This window comes from Aethina tumida, chromosome 2 (genome assembly GCF_024364675.1).
Source record: "Aethina tumida isolate Nest 87 chromosome 2, icAetTumi1.1, whole genome shotgun sequence".
Classification (NCBI taxonomy): Eukaryota; Metazoa; Arthropoda; class Insecta; order Coleoptera; family Nitidulidae; genus Aethina; species Aethina tumida.
The window spans coordinates 2,441,758-2,465,165 of record NC_065436.1 but is presented as its reverse complement, the minus strand read 5'-3'; the positions used below and the strand labels follow the sequence as shown (position 1 = coordinate 2,465,165).

The 23,408-nt window shown below is 30.7% G+C and overlaps 2 protein-coding genes across 5 annotated transcripts in view; both read left to right on the top strand.

The window, feature by feature from the left end:
• The first annotated feature begins 113 nt into the window (after positions 1-113).
• LOC109600551 (zinc finger protein ubi-d4 B-like) lies at positions 114-15,225 on the top strand. The gene is made up of 8 exons (XM_049963210.1): positions 114-243; positions 1,658-2,039; positions 2,098-2,220; positions 2,274-2,400; positions 6,745-7,203; positions 10,154-10,609; positions 14,465-14,577; positions 14,740-15,225. Exons 1-8 carry the CDS (start codon positions 179-181, stop codon positions 14,863-14,865), a joined length of 1,851 nt encoding a protein of 616 aa, XP_049819167.1. The 5' UTR covers positions 114-178; the 3' UTR covers positions 14,866-15,225.
• Positions 15,226-17,205: 1,980 nt separating this feature from the next.
• Positions 17,206-23,408, top strand: part of LOC109600552 (protein BTG2) — a 60,583-nt gene continuing 54,380 nt past the window's right edge. For 3 of the 4 annotated variants that reach the window (XM_020016712.2, XM_020016713.2, XM_020016714.2), the window contains exons 1-2: positions 17,206-17,366; positions 22,687-22,863. In XM_020016712.2, the coding sequence (XP_019872271.1) occupies positions 22,742-22,863 (122 nt within the window). In that variant the 5' untranslated portion in view covers positions 17,206-17,366; positions 22,687-22,741. Of the gene's footprint in view, positions 17,367-17,549; positions 17,571-22,686; positions 22,864-23,408 lie in introns of those variants that run through there. The other variant, XM_049963209.1, reaches the window with a different exon arrangement.

Sequence of the window (23,408 nt, the reverse complement as noted above, 5' to 3'; positions counted from 1 at the left end):
TAACAAAACAATTGTTAATTTCCATGGAAATCGACTCGGCAATCAACCAATTAATTAAATAAAAAATAAATGAATAAAGGCAACTCGCAGTAGTGCCAATGCACCGCGAACAACGAAATTCGATCAAAAATCCGTATGCGCGAAACCCGGTGCGCACTCGTTCAGATGAGCACCGAAAATGGCGGCCGCTGTTGTTCCCCCTGTGGCGACGAGCACCCAAACAAATTTAGAGAAAATTGAAAGGTAAGACGCAAATTTTTGTACTAAAAGTTACCAACCAACGACGTGTTTTGTTTAACGATTAATTCAAGTCGATCACCGGCGTTGGTGGGCTAAAAAAACAAGTTGTAAATATGCCAACGCCACCAATCAATAACAGACAGTCGACCGGAGTAATTGATTTATTTCTCGTATAAATGTCCTTCCACTAACAAAAGGGTACTATGTAATATAGTCAGGGTGTTAGCTAATAATAAAATTTTGAGATTTGGTCCATCCCCAGGCAATAAGTATTTAAATATGTAACTTTATTTACTTTAGCCTGTTGTGATCAATATGTATCATATACTGTTATCCTAAATATGAAAAATTATATAGTAGTATACAAATAAACATTCGTACATTTCGTACAAGTACTTATTTATAGATCTATAAGCATTCGTGACAAAACATTGGGTTAATTAAGGTGTACTCAACTCCTACACTGTATTTTTAAAGGGACAATCTCATTTAAATGTCCTATTTTATTAAAAAGTTGTAATTAAAATTGCTCTGTCTCACAATAAAATATGGAAAATGTCACATTGATTATAATTAAACATTTTGAGTATGTATTTTTAACAAAATTCTTAAGACAAAATTGGCTCGAGTATCTAAAATGAGCGGTCAAAAATTGGGAGCAGTTAGAACACTTCTAATAAAGAAAAAAATCTAAATAAAATTTTGTTCTGTTGTTCCTCCTTAAGGAAATACAGCCCCTTAAATTTAAATGTCAAAAATTGTTTTTCCCTATATTTATGTAACCTTTTGTCCAATCGTATTTAAATTTGGTATGTATTATCTCAAAATATATAGCTACAATTCAGTATAATAAACTTTTTCCATAATGTTACAATGGCCTAAATTTTGGGGGGTTCCCCTCTTTTTTCCCCTTATTTTCTACGTCACTGAATATTTTTTATAATTATTAAGCTTTTCGTATTCATTGCACAATTTGGAAAAAAAAAGGTACTCTTGATTAATTTCGAATATCACAGCCGTTTATGAGATATTTCAGATTTAATGTTCACTTTAATTTTCTTCAAACATTAAAACCAGAATATCTTAAAAACGGCTGTGATAATCAATACTGTTCAAGAGTAGTCTTTTCTCCTAAATTGTGCAAAGAAAATGAAAAGCTCAATAGTTTAACAAAATATTCAATGGGGAGGAAAATAGGGCGAAAAAAAGAGTCCCAAAATCTGCTCCACTCTGAAGGAAAGGAGGTTTTGACCACCTAATTTTGAAACACCTTATGTATATTTATAAAAATTTGTTAGTACCTCTTATTACACATTTTTATAAATATAATATTTTACTCTTATTGTACTGTGGTGCCCAAAAAATGTATAATACAATGTTGTCTAGATTGTGTGTTAAATATTCCTTATATTTTCAGTTTTATGAACGACCCCAGCTACAAGGAAATTCTCGAGAACTCGGTCAACTACAACACACGACTATGCATCGAGCGACGGCTGCGTCTGCCCTTCATCGACACTCAGACGGGCGTCGCCCAGAACCACTGCGCCCTGTTCATGAACCGGCGTCAGCGTATCCCCGGCCTGTTGCCCGGCCAAATCTACACCTACCCCCGGATGCGGTGGAGGAAGAAGCGACGCCAGTACCTTACGATGAACTCGAGGGCGTTCCAGAGGGCGGCTGACGCTATGATGGACGGTGACATGGACATGCACAGCATCTCTCAGATCGAAAATCCGGCTTTGCAAGACACGGACAGCAAAGACAGCCAGCTATTGCTTAAGGATGAAGTCTCCAAGGTTGGTCCTTAATATAACTACAACATAGAACATTTTACTTACTTAATTTTGCCCACAGGACTGGTTCTACGACGAGCAAGACATGTTGGAGATGGACCCCTACGACGAGCCAGACCCGGACTCCGACCTGGACTACGAGGAGACCTACAAGAGGAGCAAGCGAAGGAAAGGAACCGGACGTGTACGTTTCCGTTTTAGTATGAAAGCCCTTAGTTGATTAAATCGTTGTTTCAGGGTCGTGCTGGGGTTGACTCACCATCAACGCCCGGAAGGAGGAAGGGCGGCGGTCGTGGTCGCAAGAAGGCCGGCCACAGTTTCGAGCCAACGCCCGGAGATCCGGACAAACCGTTCGCCTGCGAACGTAAGTGTTTCAATGGTCAAACCGTCCTCCCTAACGTATATTTAATTTGATAGGTGATGGGGGATTTATTGGGGTCGGCAGATCAGCACGGAATTTTATCGTTGGGTTTGGTTAAATGGATCAATCAGTTCCGTTCTGATTTGTGCGACGTTTGATGCCGTTATTCATGGGACAGTGTGTTGAAATATGGGTTTTACTTAGACTTTTTAATTTGGCCTGTAATTTCAATCATTGATGTATTGGGCACATCATGTTGAATTATATATGTCTTTAGCAATTCAAATTGCTGCGTTTTGGGAATGTGGTGGTTTAGTACTTGTTTAATATTTCATGATTTCATTCACAAGGCATTTGTGAAGCATATGTTTTTATATTTATGGTTTGTTTATGGGGTATAGTTTATTGGTGGTGGTAAAAGTAGTTGTAAAATATGTGTATTACAACAGCACTCAAAATAAAATTATTACAATGGTAGATAATTAAATATTACATTAGTATCTTTTAATTATACTATTTTGTAGGGATATTTTTATTAATTAGTGAACCTATATATATATTGACATATATTGTTTATACTGATTGGACAATATTTGAATTAAATTCTGAATGAAACCACAGTACATTAAAATGGTTGGTTACAAAAAGGTCAAGTTTCCAAAGTTTTAAATCATTTTTTGAGTAATTAATTATTACTATCTTTTTGGAACACTACCAAACAATTTTAAAAAATAAGGTCCTATTTTAAGAAAAATAAGTACAAACATTAATTGATTTAGGGGTTCTTAATAACTTTCAGGACATCTGTTTTTTTACAGAAGCCATCTAACATACTTTTTATCTCTGATTTGTGTTCATATCCCACTTTTTAAATATGTAGGACCGGGTAAAATTGAGAATATCTTCTTCCCAAGTTTGAAACATTTAATCTCCTAAAATCTATAATAATTAATGTTGTAAATACTGAGTAATAAAGTAAACAAATATGAAAACATATGTGACAAAAACTGATGGTATATTTCAGCACACTGAAGCCCACATTTCACTCACCCAACATTTGTATGTTTCATCAGCCATACCGTTTATTTATTCGATTAATCCAACTCAACAATACAACCACCCCCTTAATAATAAAAACTAAACTATAAAAACTACTAAAAAAGAATTCTGTGCTTGAGCATGTCAAATTGCGATTAATACTCTTGAGTATAACCGATGAGTCAGTAGCAGATTAACTTACCTAGCAATTATTTATTACTGGTGTTGATGAGAACGCTTGATTGGCGCTTTAGTACAGCTTCTTCTTCTTAATTATTTGTTAGGCAGGGACTCGAACCGAAACGATAGATGAGAACAGTGTTGGGGATTATTTCGATGGCAGAGCCGTGAGTGGACCAATCCCCAGTCTCCGTTTTGTCGTTTCAGTGTTTGTTTTTCATTTATTTTTTTTTTAACGACGACGATGGAGCTTACGCAATAGTTTTCTTTGCAGAGCGGTCCTAAATTTCGGTTCGGGTTCAGCAAACCTGGCGCTTGGGCTCTTTAAACTACACACGACCACATACTAACTTGTGACGAATTTTGTTTACCCGTTCAGTGATCGTATTCGTTTAACGATTCAATTGAAAAGCTGTTTCTTCACCAATTTTTCACTAACCACTAACACTCCTTTTAGAACGGTCGACGTGTCCGTGACGCTTGTCGTCGTTTTCGGACGTACCCTCGCCGCCCGCCCCGTACGTATATACGTCGCACACGAAGCCGCGGACGAATTTGCCCTCTTTTATTTTTTTTAGCAAATCGGTTCCAGTCCCTTTCTGTCTTGGTTCGATTCGAGAATTGCCCTCTTCTGAATGAATTCAAGGAGTCATTTGAACGTTAACCATGAAGATTTTATTAATGTATCAATTTTTTTTAAAGTACATTTATTCATTTTTTTTCATAACTTTGGTATAATGATATATATAAATTAATGTCGTTGAAAAAGCTCCTAATTTGTAAAGATATTCTTGATAAACGTCTCATAATTTTTTCTATAATTTTTGTATATTTCAGAATTGTTGTTAAAATTCTTTCATCAATGAAATTTTTTCCAAAAATCACATTTATTTTTAGTTTATTTTGTCTCAAATCATTAATTTTTTCAAAATTTTGGTACTTTTCAGAAAGATATATAAAATTATATTATTAATAATGAACAGGAGTCTAAAAATTATTAATATTCTTGAAAAAAGCTCCTAATTTTTAAAGATATTCTTGATGAACGTTTTATAGGATATCAATTATTCAAAAAATTATGTTTATTTAGTCTCTTGTCTCATAAAAATTGAGTCAATTATTTTTTTCTATAATATTTGTATATTTCAGAAATATATTTATTAATGTTATTAAAATTGTTTCATCAGTCAATGAATTTCTACAATTTTTATGGTTATTGAACATTGAAAAGGAACTTCTCATAATTTTACATATTTTTTTTATAAATAATTCATAAAATAATATTTTTTTCTTAAAATTACATTTATTTTTAGTTTATTTTGTCTCAAATCAATATTTTTTCCAAAATTTTAATACTTTTCAGAAGGATATATAAAATTATATTATTATTAATGATCAGGAGTCTAAAAATTATTAATATTTTTGAAAAAAGCTCCTAATTTTTAAAGATATTCTTGATGAACGTTTTATAGGATATCAATTATTCAAAAAATTATGTTTATTTAGTCTCTTGTCTCATAAAAATTGAGTCAATTATTTTTTTCTATAATATTTGTATATTTCAGAAATATATTTATTAATGTTATTAAAATTGTTTCATCAGTGAATGAATTTCTACAATTTTTATGGTTATTGAACATTGAAAAGGAACTTCTCATAATTTTACATATTTTTTTATAAATAATTCATAAGATAATATTTTTTTCTTAAAATTACATTTATTTTTAGTTTATTTTGTCTCAAATCAATATTTTTTCCAAAATTTTAGTACTTTTCAGAAAGATATATAAAATTATATTATTATTAATGATCAGGAGTCTAAAAATTATTAATATTTTTGAAAAAAGCTCCTAATTTTTAAAGATATTCTTGATGAACGTTTTATAGGATATCAATTTTTCAAAAAATTATGTTTATTTAGTCTCTTGACTCATAAAAATTGAGTCAATTATATTTTTCAATAATATTTGTATATTTCAGAAATATATTTATTATTGTTATTAAAATTGTTTCATCAGTGAATGAATTTCTACAATTTTTATGGTTATTGAACTTTGAAAAGGAACTTCTCATAATTTTACATATTTTTTTTATAAATAATTCATAAGATAATATTTTTTTCCTAAAATTACATTTATTTTTAGTTTATTTTGACTCAAATCAATATTTTTTCCAAAATTTTAGTACTTTTCAGAAAGATATATAAAATTATATTATTATTAATGATCAGGAATCTAAAAATTATTAATATTTTTGAAAAAAGCTCCTAATTTTTAAAGATATTCTTGATGAACGTTTCATAGGATATCAATTTTTCAAAAAATTACATTTATTTAGTATTTTTTATTTAACTAAATATTATTTTTCGTAATTTTTGTACATATTAATATGATTCTATCAATGAATAAGAGTCTAAGATTAATTTATGTCCTCTCCCGATATAAATAATTATTCTTAGCTTATTCAATTTTTTTGTATGCTTATCATTCAGAAGATTGTAATTGTCGAATCGACAGAAATTGTTTTCAAAACAAAGACTCAATTTAACTAAAATCTGCTTTTAAAAAAAATCTCCTTAATCACATTAATGATTTCCGAAATTGATCAGTGGTTTTTGAGTGACAATTTGGCACTAAAGCATAATCTGGTGGTGAATCGATGTCTTAAAAGTCAATTGGTTACTACAAATCTTTCCACAAGACACCAAAGAATAATAATAATAATAATAATGAAAGTTGGGACACATCGTGTCATATTGTCCAAACCACTAGATGCAAAAGAAGTTGAATGAGAAAAGAAAGAAAATGTGATTCTGCACACTGAAATTGTGACTCAATTACGATAAGACAATGAAAGACGAGTGAAACGACCCCCTGGGCCCAAGAACAGTTCCTGCAACTAATTTGCTTTTAAGGCGTCGATCCGACACCAGCGGCATATAACCAGAGAGAACGAACGAAAGAACGAAACAACCCCTGCCCCCAAAAAAAACACGCACACACATTCTGCTTCCTGACGAAAATTGTCAAAATAAAATGCGATAAACCAAAACAAAAATGCAAGAAAGCAAAAAAGCCGACAGACAACTGTTGTTCCTGTTGTTTTTTTTTTTTATTTGGCAAATTTCAGTGTGCGGAGCGCGTTACAAGACCCGGCCCGGTCTGACTTACCACTACGGCCATTCACACAAAGAGGGTGCTAGCGACGAAAATTCGCGCGACAGTACCGCCGCCGGCCCCCCGCAACAACAGCCCCCGAACGTCGCCGGCGGCGGCGGCAGCAGCGGCGCCGGTGTTGGTGGTGGCGTGAGCGGCGTCGGCGCGTCGATGCCGCCGCACCTGGTCGGCGGTCCGTCGGCCGCGCAGCAGCAGCAGCAGCCGCCGCCGCCCGCCGCGCTGATGGGGGGCGGCGCCGCGATGCCGGGCGCGGTCGGACCGCAGCCGCAGCCGCCGCCGCCTCCTCCGCCCCACATGGGCGTCGTAGATCCCGGCGTCGCCGCCTCCGTCGCTAATCCGCCGCCCAACCAGGGGCCCAACCAAGGGAACGTATATCAAGATAGTTACGTTTCTTTTTTGAACCAGACACCCGGTACTGCCTTTTTGATCTTTTTTACTTTTTCTTACTTTTTTTTTATTTTATTTTGTTTGTTTTGTTGTTCTGTTTTACTGTTTTTTAATTTATTTATTTTTTTTTTTTTAACTTTTATCACGTTTTGTTGTCGCCGCTCTGTCCAGGCAAAAATTAACGTCCGTTGGTCGGATTAATTACGTAAATGCTTTATTTGTGGGATAGGTTTTTAGTATGCAAACTATACTTGGTTCTGAGCTGTGTACCCCTTTATTAATATATATTCGCACCTGTAACTACTATAATTATGTGCTTGATGGGATAAATTTTTAAATTGTTTTTTCCTTTTTATACCTTTTGTATCATACCTTCTCCATTTCAATTAAAAAATTGTATTTACACTAGTTTACTTTAAAAATATAGAAACAATTCAACATTTGGGCTATTCTCACATAGATAACTTGTTATTTGATCCTTCATTTTACTGTGACATCCAAAAAAGTCCGATTAAGATAAATACTATTTCGTTAAAAAGGTCAGTAAATCGATTGGAACAAAAATAGCTGAGTTATAACTAATGAAAGTATAAATTTTTATCTATTTTCTACCATTTTTTTATCAACGAAAAATGCCAATATTCAAAGTTTTATATTTTTAGTCGATAGTTTATCTAATTATCAACAGTTCAAAGTGTAAAATATAAAGGAAGATTTCACTGAATTTTTGTTTAATTAGTAATCGTCTTCTTAAATTAATTGGCATCATTTTAATGATGTGGTCAATTTCTTCCTAAGATACTTCATTCCAGGCCACCTCTACTTGATACTGAAGGTCCATCAAAGTCTGATTGAATGTGTTGATCAGTAATCGTCTTCTTAAACTAATTGACATCCTTCTTAGATGTAGTCAATTTCTTTCTAAGATACATTATTATTATTATTAATGTGTTGATCAGTTATCGTCTTCTTAAACTAATTGGTATCATTCTAATAATGTGGACAATTTCTTCCTAAGATACATTATTCCAGGCCACCTCTACTTGACACTGAAGGTCCATCAAAGTCTGATTGAATGTGTTGATCAGTAATCCTTTTCTTAAACTAATTGGCATCATTCTAATGGTGTGATCAATTTCTTCCTAAGATACCTTATTCCAGGCCACCCTTGCTTGACACTGAAGGTTCATCAAAGTCTGATTGAATGTATTGATCAGTAATCGTCTTCTTAAACTAATTGGCATCATTCTAATGATGTGGTCAACTTCTTCCTATGATACCTTATTCCAGGCCACCTCTACTTGACACTGAAGGTCCATCAAAGTCTGATTGAATGTGTTGATCAGTAATCGTCTTCTTAAACTAATTGACATCATTCTAATGATGTGGAGAATTTAAATCGAATATTTTCGTACAAATGTTGAATGTTCACTTTGAAGTTACCTAGCTGTAACTCAGTTACTCTTTTTCCTATGAAAATGAATTAGGTGGATGCATAATTTGGTCACTTTTCTAACTAAATATTAGTCATCTTAATCTGGACACCAATGTAAGCAAAAACACAAATTTTAGTACACTCAAATTACTCTCGAAAACTTCAAGATTATTATTTAAAAGTTACCACCTTAGTTTAGTTTTTGATACAAAAAGCTGTAGAGCTAATTACTGTTTGCATTCCTAAAAACAAATTGGAAGGTAAAAATAAAACACAATAAAAAATAAAGTCTTTATGGATAATATTTGCTTGGGCACCAGTTTTACCGGTCAGTGTGTCATTTTATTTATTTTGAGTGTTGTATTGTGCATGCATGAAATAAGTAGAAGGAATGTTGAGCCCTTTTTCTGTTAGACGGTTATTAGTTGTTGATTTTTTAATTATTTATTATGTTAACGTAGTACGTTTGTTGGATCTGTTTAATTTTTAATATTATTAACGATTAATATTTCAGCCCAGTTACTTTTTTAATTTGTTATTTTGACCTATTTTTAATTATGTTATATATATTATTTATTTATTTGTATTCATGAGTTTTGCAAAATGTTTCTATTTCTTAATCAGTACGAGTGTTAGGGAAGCATGAATGAATATTTTTCGATGCCGTCAATGAACTTATGCCAACTTGTAAGTATCCAATTAATTGTTGACTAAATTATCCATCAATATTTACTTTTTAATTTATTTAATATTAAGGATTTCACAACAAATTTATTAATTAAAAACAATTTTAATTAAAATATTCAACAGATTTTTAAAATAATATAAAATAAGCTACAGGATGTTTTAATTCAAAAATTAACCATAAAATAATTATTAAGTTTTTGAGGAATTATAAATACTTCGTTTATATTAAACTTTAGTCAATTCAATCATTTTTAATTAAATTTTATTTTAAAATGAATTATTTCAAAACTGTTATTTAATTTTAGAAAATAGATTTATTATTTTCTGACAAAAAACTAAATTTTTGAACCATACAAATAAATACAGTTGATTAAAAAAACAATATTTATAATTTACTATTCAATTTGCAAAACTTCTTCAAATTATATTAACTACAAAGTCGTTAATAATAATTTTTGAGCATAAACTGATCCATTTAACAGAGAGTAGAATTATCTTTTCTAATAAATTGTCAAAGAACAAAAGGAATCAATAACACATGTGTTATGTGATGTGTTGTGTTCTGTCCCTTATGATTAATTAATATGATTTTTTATTATTTTCATTGAAGGACCACACGATTACTATCGATCATCCCTTTAAGTTAGCCCGTGCAGATCAGTTCAGACATAACAAATCTAGACAAAAACCAAAACAAAAAGTAGTAACCGTAGTCCTGTTGGCATAGGTTCATAGTGCGTTCGGATCAATCGACCGGAGCCCGCCGACTAAAAAACTGATCATTGTATGTCCTCTCTTTTGTAGAATAAAAAGGTGGACCACCTAACACACTCTGTATCCGTACATGCTGCAGGTACACCGGGCAGACGGGGCCGTCAGCCGAACCAGCCGCCGCCGATAGTGCCGCCGGTGGTGCCCCAGATGCCGCCGATGCCCCCATCTCAGGCCCCGCCGACGCTGGCCATGAACTTGCCGCCCCAACAGCCACCGCCGCCTATAATGGCGCCGCACCTCCAACAGCATCAGCCGCAGCAGCAACCGCCCCCGATGGACGACCCCCCGATGCCGGTGCTGATGCCGGAGAAGGCCTTGGAGCCGCCGCCGCCCGTCCAGCAGCAGCAGCAGATGGCGATGCCGCCGGGACCGCCGCTCGGCGTGCCGCCCATGATGCAGGAGCATCCGATGATGACGTCGGAGAAGAAGGCGGCGCCCAGTCCGTACTGCGACTTCTGTTTAGGCGACTCGAGGGAGAACAAGAAGACGGGCGGCGTCGAGGAGTTGGTCTCGTGCTCCGACTGCGGCAGATCAGGTAAGGGCGGCGGGCACGACCGCGGCGAGGACAAGCCCAACGCCAACGGGAACAAGAAGGGGCGCAAGAAGAAGGCCGCGTAAGCTGCGTGCGTGATTCTGTGCGGTACGACTTCATTTGGGGGTTGGCCTTCGGTTGTGTCCTGAACACCTCACACAGTAATGAACCTAATAAAGTGTTATGGCTGATTTACAAACCCCAATTTATAGTCCCAATGTTGGGACCTTCAATTTATTGCAACAAGTAATAAAAGATCTGAAAATTGTTGGTAAATTCAACAAATTTTATTTGTTGACATTTTCTAGTAATTTTTTTGGTAACTTTTGGTATTATCCAATATAACCAACTTAAATTGTGTGTTTTCGAACTTTTGAAAATTATATACAGTAAAATAATCTAACCTAAAAATAAAGAAGTGTCACCCAATAAATTGAGGAATATCTTGCATGTGTAAAGGGGCTTTTTATTAACAAATACTATTGTACAAGGTGTCCCATTGTAAATAGGGTGTTTCCAGACCAGATAGAGAAAAGTTTGCTTTGGTGTTCAAGCTCTGAACATTCAAGTGAATTTTCCTCTGTCTGGGCTGGAAATCCGATTGTAACAGCCATGTGGGGCACCCTGGTTATGGTACAATATTTTAGCCTGCATTTATTTACTAGTTGAAAGAAATTGTTCAATTTATGTCCATCCAAAACAGTTGATTTGAGGTAATAGGCCACACAACCGAAGACACACAGTTTACACCCAAATAATTCGGCCGCACCACTTTTACGCCCCTTTCTTTCAACCCTTAGCTAGAGCTTGACCTTGCCACGTTACGATTTTTGAGGCAAAATCGGGGTTTCACCAATAAACAGTGTTTAAAACTCTTAATGCTAGTCGTGTTAGATTTGGATTTGTACATTTAGACGTTAACAAAAACTAAAAAAAAATGGGCATGGTATCATCGTTACTAAAATCTTGAGGTGTTTTTTGAATCTATTCTCGTTTTTTACTTTTTCTAGTCATTTCTTCGGATGAATCTCGTAGAGATTTAATAAACCTAGCTTGTACCTATGTGTGACTGTAAAATACAAAACTGGACAATCAAATTGGTGGATTTATTGTTTGATTTGCTGATTGTCCAAGGCACAAATAAATTCCAAACAAATATATTTATATATATACACATATATTATTTATACATTTTTATTCGAGCCCCTTACTTTTAACCAATTTTACTGCCTACTCTTGTGTAAGAATTGTTGGTGTATGTGATCGTTTGTGTTTTAGTAATAGTAATCTGAAACTCGTTAGTTCTTTTTGGACTAACTGTACTGTGTCTCGTTTTTGGAGACGATCTGCTAAAAATTCTATACTGAAAAGTGTGATATAATATGACACCAACTTGTAGATCTTTTTTTCATATGTATAGAAATTCGTTCCTACTATATAATTAAGACTTTATTGGTGGAACTCCCGACGACATTAGTTAAGACTTAAATATTAGTACAATTGTAATTAAAACAAAAAAAAAAACATAAGAACGGACGGGCACCAAAACACCACTTTATCAAAAAATGGCCCTGACATATTGTATATTTATGTAAGACTATTATATAGTTTTTATTAATTAAGGCATGGACCAATACTGGGCATATGCTTGTTTATGATTTCCGTTGATTTTTTAAAACTAAACCACGAGCTGCCAAAAGTGTACAAAAACAATTTTAACCGAAACATTGAATTGTCCCGCTCAAAATTCACTACTTATCTTTTTTTGTCTGTGATAACTGTATGAATGGGAATTGTTGAAATCAAAATTTATCAGTATAGTAATTTTGAGCTCGACGATTGTCTTACAATGTCCCAGTATTAATTGAAAATATGGGTCTGTTCTGTCAGTGTTAGCCTCTCACATCCATTATTAGAGATTGTACAATTATACATGAAATATACGTAACTAGGATATTGTTATTTTAATTTTTTTGGGTAAATGTTAATTGGGTTTTCATCACATGTGGTCCGCTGATTTACAATTTTAGAGGAATTAAACGTACAAAAGTAAGCTAATCAAACTTAATGACACATTTGCTGAAACGTTTGTTGATGGCTGTGCGTCGAAGTTAAATTATTTCACATTGTTATAATAGACTGAATATGTTGTTTACATTTCACTATTGAATCAACCATTGACCATATTTATTTTATGCACTAGTTAATTGGTATGTAGTGTTAAAACATTTAATCAATTGTATGCTTTATGTTTTAAGTAAAAACTAGTTAATTAACATGCCAAATTGTCGAATTTTTGGCCCGGGTACAGGTTGAACCAAGACCCAATCGACAAGTCAAACTGAATATTACTTTAAGCACCGTAAAGTACACAAGTCGATTGTCTGTGGTTCCCAATTTGTACCCCGTAAGTCCTGTTTAAAGTGAGCTAGGTGGAACTTTAAAAAATTACTGTTAAAACAGTTCCATGTCTGCTGAATTTTTATATTAATATCTAACCCAGGCACAAGTGGGTTGTCTTCCAAAAATAATTAGGGCATTCACCTTTTAAATACTAGTTTGATATTTAGTCCCAAAGTGTATTTTATTTATTACCACCGACCTATCCTCGACAATTTTTACATTGTTCCGTAGTTTATTCCAGTGGTTATTGTTGAGGATTACGTCGTTATTATTATATAATTTTTAGTTTATACATAACATACCCCCAGACTGGTTTAAATGATTTTATGTGTTTTTTAATAACTTCAAACCGACGGACTCATTTGAACCAATAAATGGGGTCGTTGTATGAGTTGTTGTGAGAACAGTTATTTTCCAAGATTATGCAAAAAGTGTATCGTGAAAAGAAAAATGGTGCAATAAAATGATGCCAACAAAAATCGAATTGTCTGTCATTTTTTCAGTGCCGAGGATTGGTGCACTTCAATTTATGTAAATTTTTCCAAATAATTTTTCTATATTTATTTTGATACAGTCAAAATAATTAAATAAAGAAAAATTACGTAACTTGGAAAGTCACTGTTCTTCGGCACTCACATTATCTCTTTCCTATCCTATTTCATCAACGCCCAATGGGGGTAAGTATTTTTTAACAAACGCGACGTAAATTTGACATAATTATGGTCATAATTTTATATTTTGGTGGAACTATCTTTGTTGTTTCACAAGTAATTTATTTATTTTAAGTAAATAATAAACTGATGAGTTAATTGCCTGAAAATTATGTTATAATTTTAACAATTATTACAATATTTTTAATAAAACGTTGGTTGAACCTTGTAACATTTGAATATGAATTTATTTTAAAGAAATGATCAAGCTGCTGACTTGGAAACTTTCCAATTAATCGACTCCGATATAAAATATCTGCAATCGCACTTATATTTCTAACTGATATTGCTTTGCTGTCTGAATGAATTTGTGTAAAAAAGCCTATCAATGAAATGACGTAGAAAATTGCATATTTCGCACGTAGTTTCTTCAATCAACCAAATTATCGCTTTCGTTTATGCGGAACGATTAGTTTTTGTGGTGTCTAAAGGGTGACCTTTATGAGGCGCATCAAATATCGAAAGGTTACCGTAAAGTTCACTTGAAATGAGATGCAATTTGCTTAAAATTAATAAATTAATTTATTCGATTTTGTCCTAAAACACGACTTGTGTTATAACTAAAGAAAAAAGTCGGTTTGATACTTAATGTAAATGTGAATTACAGCAACAAAAGTACTGTTAAATAACTAGACAGTGTTAAGTGTTTATTAGTCGGTGTACATTAACATTTGAAACGTTTTGTCAAGCCGAAAGTAACCGATAGCACGTTGATAAAATAATTCTTATTAAAAAATGATTTCAGGACACCCGAGCTGCCTCCAATTCACGCCCAACATGAAGATTTCAGTAAAGAAATACCGTTGGCAATGCATTGAATGTAAATGTTGCTCAGTTTGTGGAACTTCAGATAACGACGTAAGTAATATGGTCACAACGTCGATGATAATATTAATAATACCATGTCAACTTAAATATGAACATTACGTGTCCCTTTTCGCCCAAAGTAAACACAACGATAAAGCTTGTTGTGTTTAAATATTTTATAAATAGACTTGTTTTAATGCTGTTGTTGTGCAGGATCAACTGCTGTTTTGCGACGACTGCGACCGCGGGTACCACATGTATTGCCTGTCGCCGCCCCTCGTCAATCCGCCAGAAGGTTCCTGGTCCTGTAAATTGTGCATCGAGCAATTTCACAAATGAATTACCTCCAAATGAATTTACTTTAATTGTCCAATCATTTCGTTTAACTATATACTTCTTCCGTTCAATGTAACACTTCGATTAAGTTGTAATTTAGTATTTAGGTAAGATATTGTAAGCTATAGGTACTTAACAAGAATACTGTGAATCTTAGTACTTAATTTTTGAGGCCTATTTTTGAAGTAATTTTTATACAGAGTGCATTTTTTATTGTAGCTACCTCGTTGATTGACATGGATTTATAAATTACTTTTTGCTATGATTGTTTCATTATCAACTGTGACAATATTTTATATAAATATATTTTTCTTGTAAATTATCAACGTTATAATTTGCATGATAATAAAATAATTAAAAACACACACTTTTTTATTAATACCCTTCAACCATACGATTTTTTATCGCAAACTAAATATTTACACTTGCGCAAATAAAGTTTTGCATATCAGTGTGCATGTTGTTGTTAAGGTATGTATTATTTATTAGCTTCTTAGAAGCTTCATTTCATTCGGTTTATCTTTTATGCACATTTATACATTAACTTTGATGACATGTAAAAAGTTCTATTAATAATTATACTTGATGTACTTATAAATGTATTAAGTTTCACTCTAAGTATTTGGGTATTAAAATATATCAGATAAACTTTGGTAATCTAAATTGTCATGTAATTGCATTATGATAAGAGTACTATCTGTGTGCAAATTTATTTATTTAATATTCACAAATTATCATACATAAAAATTAATTCACAAAAAGTCATAGAAATATACAAACAAAATGTTTAAATTTACTTGATTTATTTCAAAATTTGTACAACACATTCTAGCAGCAGTGTTAAATTCATATTTTGATAACATTGTTTCAATGAATTGAATAGAATTCCAACCAGTTCTTGAACTATTCCTTTGTCTCTTATTTGGAAAACTTCTTAATTTAATATTAATAGTTTTTTTACCAAGATTATCTTAAATTAATACTGTTTCTTTTCTTTGGAAAAATGAGTAGTACTTTTTTTCAACTGTTAATTTAATATTTTCTCTTCAACCTTTAGAAAATTGTTCATTTTGTTCTTAAATTCGTTGAAAAGTATTATTTCTCTTTTATTTATTTTATTAAAATAGACATTTTACTTTTGTTCTTTTGACAAATTAAATCAATTTTATCACAGTTTTGAGATTAATATTGTTTCTTTTCTTTTGAAAATCTGTGTAGTATTTTGTTTCAGTTGTTAATTTAATATTTTGTCTTCAACATTTTGAAAAATTAATTAAAATTTTTTCAAATTCCTAAATGAATACAGTTTCTTTCCTTATGAAAATTTGAATAGTTTTTACTCCCAATTATTAAATTAATAATATTTGACATTTTTAATTGTTGAATAATATTTTCCCTCATTTATTTAACATTTTGTTTCATTTTTTTGAAAAATTAAATAGAATTTTCAGTTAATATTTAAATTGATAGTTTCTTTTGTTTGAAAATTTTGACTCTGCCCTTCTGAAAAATTAAATAAACTTTTCTCTGTGTTGCTAATTTATTTTTTTGAACAATCGAATATTTTCTCTCAATTGTTAAATTTATTAATATATTGTTTCTATCCTTTTGGTAAGTTGAATAGAATTTTCTTTCTTTTAATTAGAAATTAAATGAAATTAATACTCAATACTTTAATTTTTATTCTTTAATAATGAATATATTTTAAAATTGTTAATACAATTCAAAGAACTAATTATTAATATTTATAATTATTATTTGATATTTATTTGTAATAGTAAATGAAAAATTCTATAAATTCTTAATAAAATATTTTATAGTTATAAAATTACACATACCAATAGTCGATTATTTTATATTATAATAATATTGTTGCTAACATTCATATTTAAACAATGTTAGTTCATACAAATATGAATAAGGTGTAATCGGGTGTGCATACCTACATGTATAGGCAATGTATATTTAAAATATGTTAAATAAATATTTAAGTTGTATATTTAGTTAGTATATCACAAAGTGGAGTCAAATATTAAATATAATAATATATATTACATTCTAGAACAGTCAATAGTGAATCATTTTCACCAAATATTTATGAATTGACTAAATAAAATCAATTTTACTGGTGATTACTTACAACTCCAGCTGGTAAAGGGGCGATAAACAGAAAGAATGCCATCGAACATCGTAGTTTTTCCCCAAATGCAAATGCGACCGATAAAACCGTAAAAACAACCGTCCAAACCAGCAACGCGGGGACGATAAGGCCGCGTCCGCGGCGTCCTCCCCCCACCACCAAAATTCAAATGACGCGCTGGCCCGAACAGATGATTTCCAGTTCGTGACTCACTTCCGACCAGTTCAGTTTGCGCCGTCATTTTGTTTCGTGCTTTGTGTATTCCGTGTGCTGCCAAAAAGACAACAAAACTCTTTTAATTAAAACAAAACCATCGAAAATTCCGCTTCGTTTCGTTACAGTCGCGCGCCTTTGAACGACCAAGGTGAGTAAGCGTCGCAGTGGTGCCGAATTAAACGACCAAATATGTCACGTACCATGTCGTGTAAATGTGCTCAATAAAGTGCGTTGCAACATAAGCCGTCCGATTGCGACGATCTGTTTTTATTATTTGTCGTTTCTGGTGCGTCTGTTGAAAGGGTTGTTTCCGTTATTGGTTGTTGTTGTTGTGTGCCGTTGGTGACGCTGGGTGAGTGTGGACGGTTCTTTGTTTTGGTGCACGTCGATTTGACCCGCATCTTTCGGGCTGTGTGGGCCCGACACGTTATTTATGTGCGGCCCCAGCTGTTGTGCCTGTTTTTGTGGACCAATTATTAAGCGACGCCACGTTTATTACGGCACAATTAGTGTGCCTCCTATTGGAAGGCCTGAAATCGTTTTATTTGAGGCCCCAGGTCATTTTTAAGTTAACCGTTAGCAAAATTAATAGTCACCATTAATTGATATATCTTTGACGTTCTAACTAGTCTAGTTTTACCTACTTCCTGGCCTGGCCTGGCTTTGGCTGGCCATTTATTATTTATTACTAAAGTCTGGTGGTTAATTCCCTGTTCCCTTTGTAGTTATTTACCTGATGCCCAAGATAAAAACAAAAGGTACTATTTCTGGAGTGTTCCAAACGTTCACAGTCGCTGACGTGACTCCCAGCATGTTGGGACGGCAGCTTTTTATTTTATTTTGACTGTGTAAACCTAGTGCGTGTCTCTGCCTTTCTACTAAGTCTTTGAATATTAAATTTCCTTACGAAACTGTATACGTACCGACCTGTCTAATTAACAATTCGTCGGGGTTGTCGTTCGATAAATGATCCGTGTGCGTAGTTTCACCACTGATTACTAATTAAGCTAATTTGTAATAATAAAATGATGGAGAAGTGGTTTTATTTTCTAAACCAATTTGTTAATATTTGGTTGTTTGGACGAGTGTGATGAGCAACACTTAGTGTTGGTGTTTTATTTGCTGGAATAATAAACTGTTGAGTTTCTTTGTTCTAAAGTTAAAAAAGTGCTTGTTTGATATTAAAGATTCAGTGAAAACATAGTTAATGGTTTGAGTAATCGTTTGAGTACATAAACGAATTTTTATTCTAAACATTTTGACCTTTTTATATCATTCATTAACATCAGGTATTATAAAATTATATTTAATTAGAGAAATAAGAAAGGATCCAAATTATTTCCTTTAAAATTGTATATTAGAAATTTAATTTCAACATAACTAATTTTTTGTCCTTTGATTTAATTTTACTTTATATATTTATGTGTGTAAAATGTGTTTTTCTAATACAATACCCATATTTTCTTCAAATATTTATAATAAGAAATTGATAAAATACTCAAATACTTAAATCAAAAGTTCAACAAAAGTAATATAAGTGACTTATTGTATTTTTTATTTTATTTTAAACTTGTTCTTATTTAATAATTTCCAGTTAACAAAAATTACATTTTAACAGAGAAAAAAATGTAATTTATTTACTTTTCTCTGAATATTTAAGTTCTAATTAATAATTATTTTGTCAGAGATTTAATATTAGAAATTTAACATAGACAATATAATATATTTTTTGATGTTTGAGTTTATTTTGTTACTTCATAAATTTTTATTATATATCATTTTTTCTAAAGAAAAATGTGTTTTTTTGATATAATACTCACTAAAATTATTATTTCCTTTAAATATTTATAATAAGGAACTGAAAAAAATATATAAATAAATTTTTCTTATGAAAAATTGTAATTTTTCATTTTAATTGGAACATTATTTTTTTATTTAATATATTTTATTTATTTCTGCATTAAAAGTTGTTGTTTTATTAATAACTAATATATATATTTTTTAATTTTAAATTTTTTAAACAATTTCAATAAAAAGTTACTGCTTAAATGTTTGTAATTTATAATAAAAACCTGTGTTTTAATTTCCTAAGCAAATTAAAATATTTTGATGAGTCCATTCTATAAACAGCACGTCTTGTTTTGTTTACCAGAATAATAAACTGTAACCTTAACGTTTCTTTGTTATAAACTTAGGACTGTGCATTAGGTTTGATTTAGTTGTAAATTAGTTAATAAATTTGTGACTGGTTTCTAAATAAACGGTTTCACCATCTGTGCCTTACATAAATTATTAGGTATGTTACTTTATTAATATTGAAATTTGGGCTAATTTGTTTGCCTTTTTATATAATATGTGTTTGATGTTTCTCTGAACATATGGCTTTGATGGAAACAGTAAACTTATTAGTAAAAGTATTATTAAAAACTGGCTTAAATAAAATAAATCCTTGAATAAAGTAAATGTTAGATGAAATTTGATATTTTATTACCTTCTACAACAGTTATTTTATAAATTAATATTACCAAATAACGATTTTATACACAAAAATGATAATCAAATTATGAATATTTATTGTAATAAAGTTTCCTTATAACTTTCAGAATGTAATTATGAAACGACAAGAAAAAAAATGTACCAAGACTTATTTGGAAAACTAATATATGTACTAAAATAAAATTTTTATTATTTTCCTAATACAACAGTGCATTAAAAATTTCTCTTATTGTACATATGGTTGCAATAATTGGAGTTAATAAATCGTTTTAGGAAGTATTACATAGATAGATAATGTATGAAATATGTTCATTATTCATTCATGTGAGTTCCTAAACAGTTGTCCTTGGAAATAGCACCACTTGGTAATTACAATTATAATAAACTGATATGAAAGTTCAAAAACAAATGTTTCTATCTCTACTTCATGGTCTTCACAAACAATGCACTGTTGTTGGTTGGTATTAGTGTGTTGGTTTTTGTTGTTCGATGCACTTTCTTATCGAGAAATCATACGAATAGAAATTTTCTTTTAGACTTTTAGTTAATATGGAAAATTTTAATAATGTTTAATGTTTACCCATCTTCTGTTTTGGTTTTACGATCTGTTTTTTGTTAATTTGGAAATGTTTTAATGAATTTGTATTTAAATTAGACAAGAAATTATTTATATTTTTTCAAAAATTATTTGTAAATATTTAAAATTAGCAATTTATCACACTTCTTGTTCCAAAAAATTGTATTTTACCATTTTATTTGTTGTTTTTATTTTAACAAAGACTAATTTCAACAAAAAAAACTATTATTTTTGTATATTTAAAATTGAATAAATACTTTTTAATATTACAAAAAATGACAGTAACATAATATAAAGAATAAATTAATGATTATATGAACAATTTCAATGGAAAACTATTATTTTTGTGTATTTAAAATTAAAAATCCGTTTCTACAAAGTAGTTTTGTAGTTTTTATTTTTGAATGTTAATTTTATACATTTAATGTAACAAATCTATAAATTTTCTATATTTTTGTTTTAAATAGTTATAAATACTTCAAATAATTTTAATATTACCAAAAAATGGAAATAATATAATAAAAAACATAAATTATATGAACAATTCCAATGAAAAATAATAATTTTTGTATATTTAAAATTATAAATCCATTGAATAATTGTAACAAAAAATTTCTACAAAGATCTTGTAGTGTTTATTCTTGAATTTAAAATTTAAAATAATAAGAAATTGTCAAAAATATGGATACTATACATCATTAATTCATTTAAGAAAGCTTTAATTTGTGTTTTTTATATATTAATGAATAAAAATAATGTTAATTTTATATATTTAACGTTTTAAATTTATAAATTGTTTATATTTTTAATTTAAATGATTATAAATACTTTAAATATTTTTAATATTACCAAAAAATGGCAATAATATAATAGAAATAATAAATTATATGAACAATTTCAATGAAAAACTATAATTTTTTTTTATTAAAATTGTAAATCCGTTAAATAATTGTAACAAAAAATTTCCACAAAGATTTTGTAGGGTTTATTCTTGAATTTAAAGTTTAAAATAATAAGAAATTGTCAAAAATATGGATACTATAAATTATTAATTCATTTAAGAAAGCTTTAATTTGTGTTTTTTATATATTAATGAATATAAATAATGTTAATTTTATATGATCAATGTTGTAAATTTATAAATTTTCTATATTTTTTATTTAAATAGTTATAAATACTTTAAATATTATTAATATTACCAAATAATGGCAATAAAATAATAGAAAAAATAAATTTAAATAAAAAAATATAATTTTTGTTTATTTAAAATTGGAAATTTGTTAAATAATTGAAATAAAAATTCTAATAAAGATCTTGTAGATTTTATTATGGATTTTAAAGTTTAAAGTAATAAGAAAGTATAAAAATATAGACATTTTAAAATCTTAATTTATTTGAGAAACCAAAAAAAAATTGAGTTTTTGATTTTAATGAATAAAAATAACATCTAACGAAGTTTTTATTCTTGACTAATTAATGCCAATTTTGTATATATAATATTATAAATTTGGTAAATTTTTGATATTAAAAATTAATAAGCTTCATAATTTATTGTATTAAAAAATAATATTCATCATTCATAATTGAGTTATTTTTAAATTTGGAAATCTATCAAATAAATCTAAATTTATGTTATACAATTCTTATGTAATATACAGTTAATTAATTGTATCAGCAAAATTTTGGAGCTGTTTCTAATAAATAATATTACTTTTACTTCTTCGTTTTATTATGGGTTATTGGATAAATAATAAAATATTTTAAGGGGTATTTCACTTATACGTTTTACTCAGAATTTGTTTATTCACAATTCATTGCTAATTTATTAGTATTAATTAAAAAAATTTGACCTCAAGATTGCGACTGTAGGTTTATCTTTACATAAATCCAAAAGGTTAACTGGTAACTGGTAAGTTGCATTGAAAAAATATTACGTAATTAAACCAACAATAAATTATACAAAAATTTGAATTTTATATAATTTATTTTTTGCCAATTTTGGCAACAAAATTTTCAGGCACAATTTTGGCTAACCTACATAACTTTTGATTTTGTCAACGTGACAATCGATTAGCTTTAGTGTCAAAGAGCAAAAATTTATCATGTTTTTTTTAACAATTTTTACATTTCGTAATAATATCACCAAAACCATCACCAAAGGGCACTTACGTGTTCAAGTGCGTCGCAAACATATCACCAACATTGGAGACCGAATAATAAAAGTTCCAACACGTGTTTGTCAAACTTCACAGCTTTCTGTCACTGCCTCAATCACATTCCTATTTCAGTTTTGTGAAGCGATTTTTTTGCCATTTCTGTTTCTGACTAGTTTTTAAGGTTGGCGACGCCGGAAGCCCTCATTGTGCCCTAACGTGCCTTCCGCTTTCTGTTGCAGATAACCTTTGGCAGCCTGAAGTTTTACACCGATGTAAATTTACGATCGAACGAACATGAAGGAAGAGATTTTAGCTGCCGTTATGTTTTTTATTCGTTTCATCGAAAAAAATGGGACGATCACGAGAGATCAATTGGATAATTTCAAGAAGCATCTCACAGATCTTCTAGAGGCGAGGTGAGTACCCGTACCATTTGCTTGTTTCCGTTTCTTCTGCCTTCTACACTCTGTGGCACATATGATCCTTTCTCCGGTCTTCTGTTAATTGATGCCAATTCGTCGTGGTTTTTCGTAATCGGCGTTGGACCTTTAACTTCTTCGTTATCGGTGTGCAAAGTGACGATAAGGAACGTTGCGGGGGCTTTTGGTTGCACGTGACGTACGAGTAAGTTTGGCGTGCGTTCTTTCACTTGATGTACTACTACCAGTTTGTCAAGTTGATGTTTCTTGTCACTGCACCGTTCTGTGTTGGAATTTCCAACAATAAATTATATTATTTATTGGCAACTTAAGAAAAGTATAATTACTTTTTATTTTGTGAAAGTTTTTTTAAGTTATAGTTATATTAATATGTTAGTTTTTAATCCTCCTAAAGGTGGTGAAAATTAAAATATGAAAGTTTTGTTGTTTTTTTTACTAAAAATTAACAATAAGAACAAAAGATGTTGACGTTTAAACAATCTGGACACCTTTTTAAGCGACTTATTTAATATTGTTTATTT

Bases quoted from the DNA above. Each gene is read 5' to 3' on its own strand.
- LOC109600551 (XM_049963210.1), top strand. From the start codon at position 179: ATGGCGGCCGCTGTTGTTCCCCCTGTGGCGACGAGCACCCAAACAAAT. The intron at 7,204-10,153 runs GTACTGCCTTTT...TACATGCTGCAG, and splicing joins TTTTTTGAACCAGACACCCG to GTACACCGGGCAGACGGGGC. The intron at 14,578-14,739 runs GTAAGTAATATG...GTTGTTGTGCAG, and splicing joins GTGGAACTTCAGATAACGAC to GATCAACTGCTGTTTTGCGA.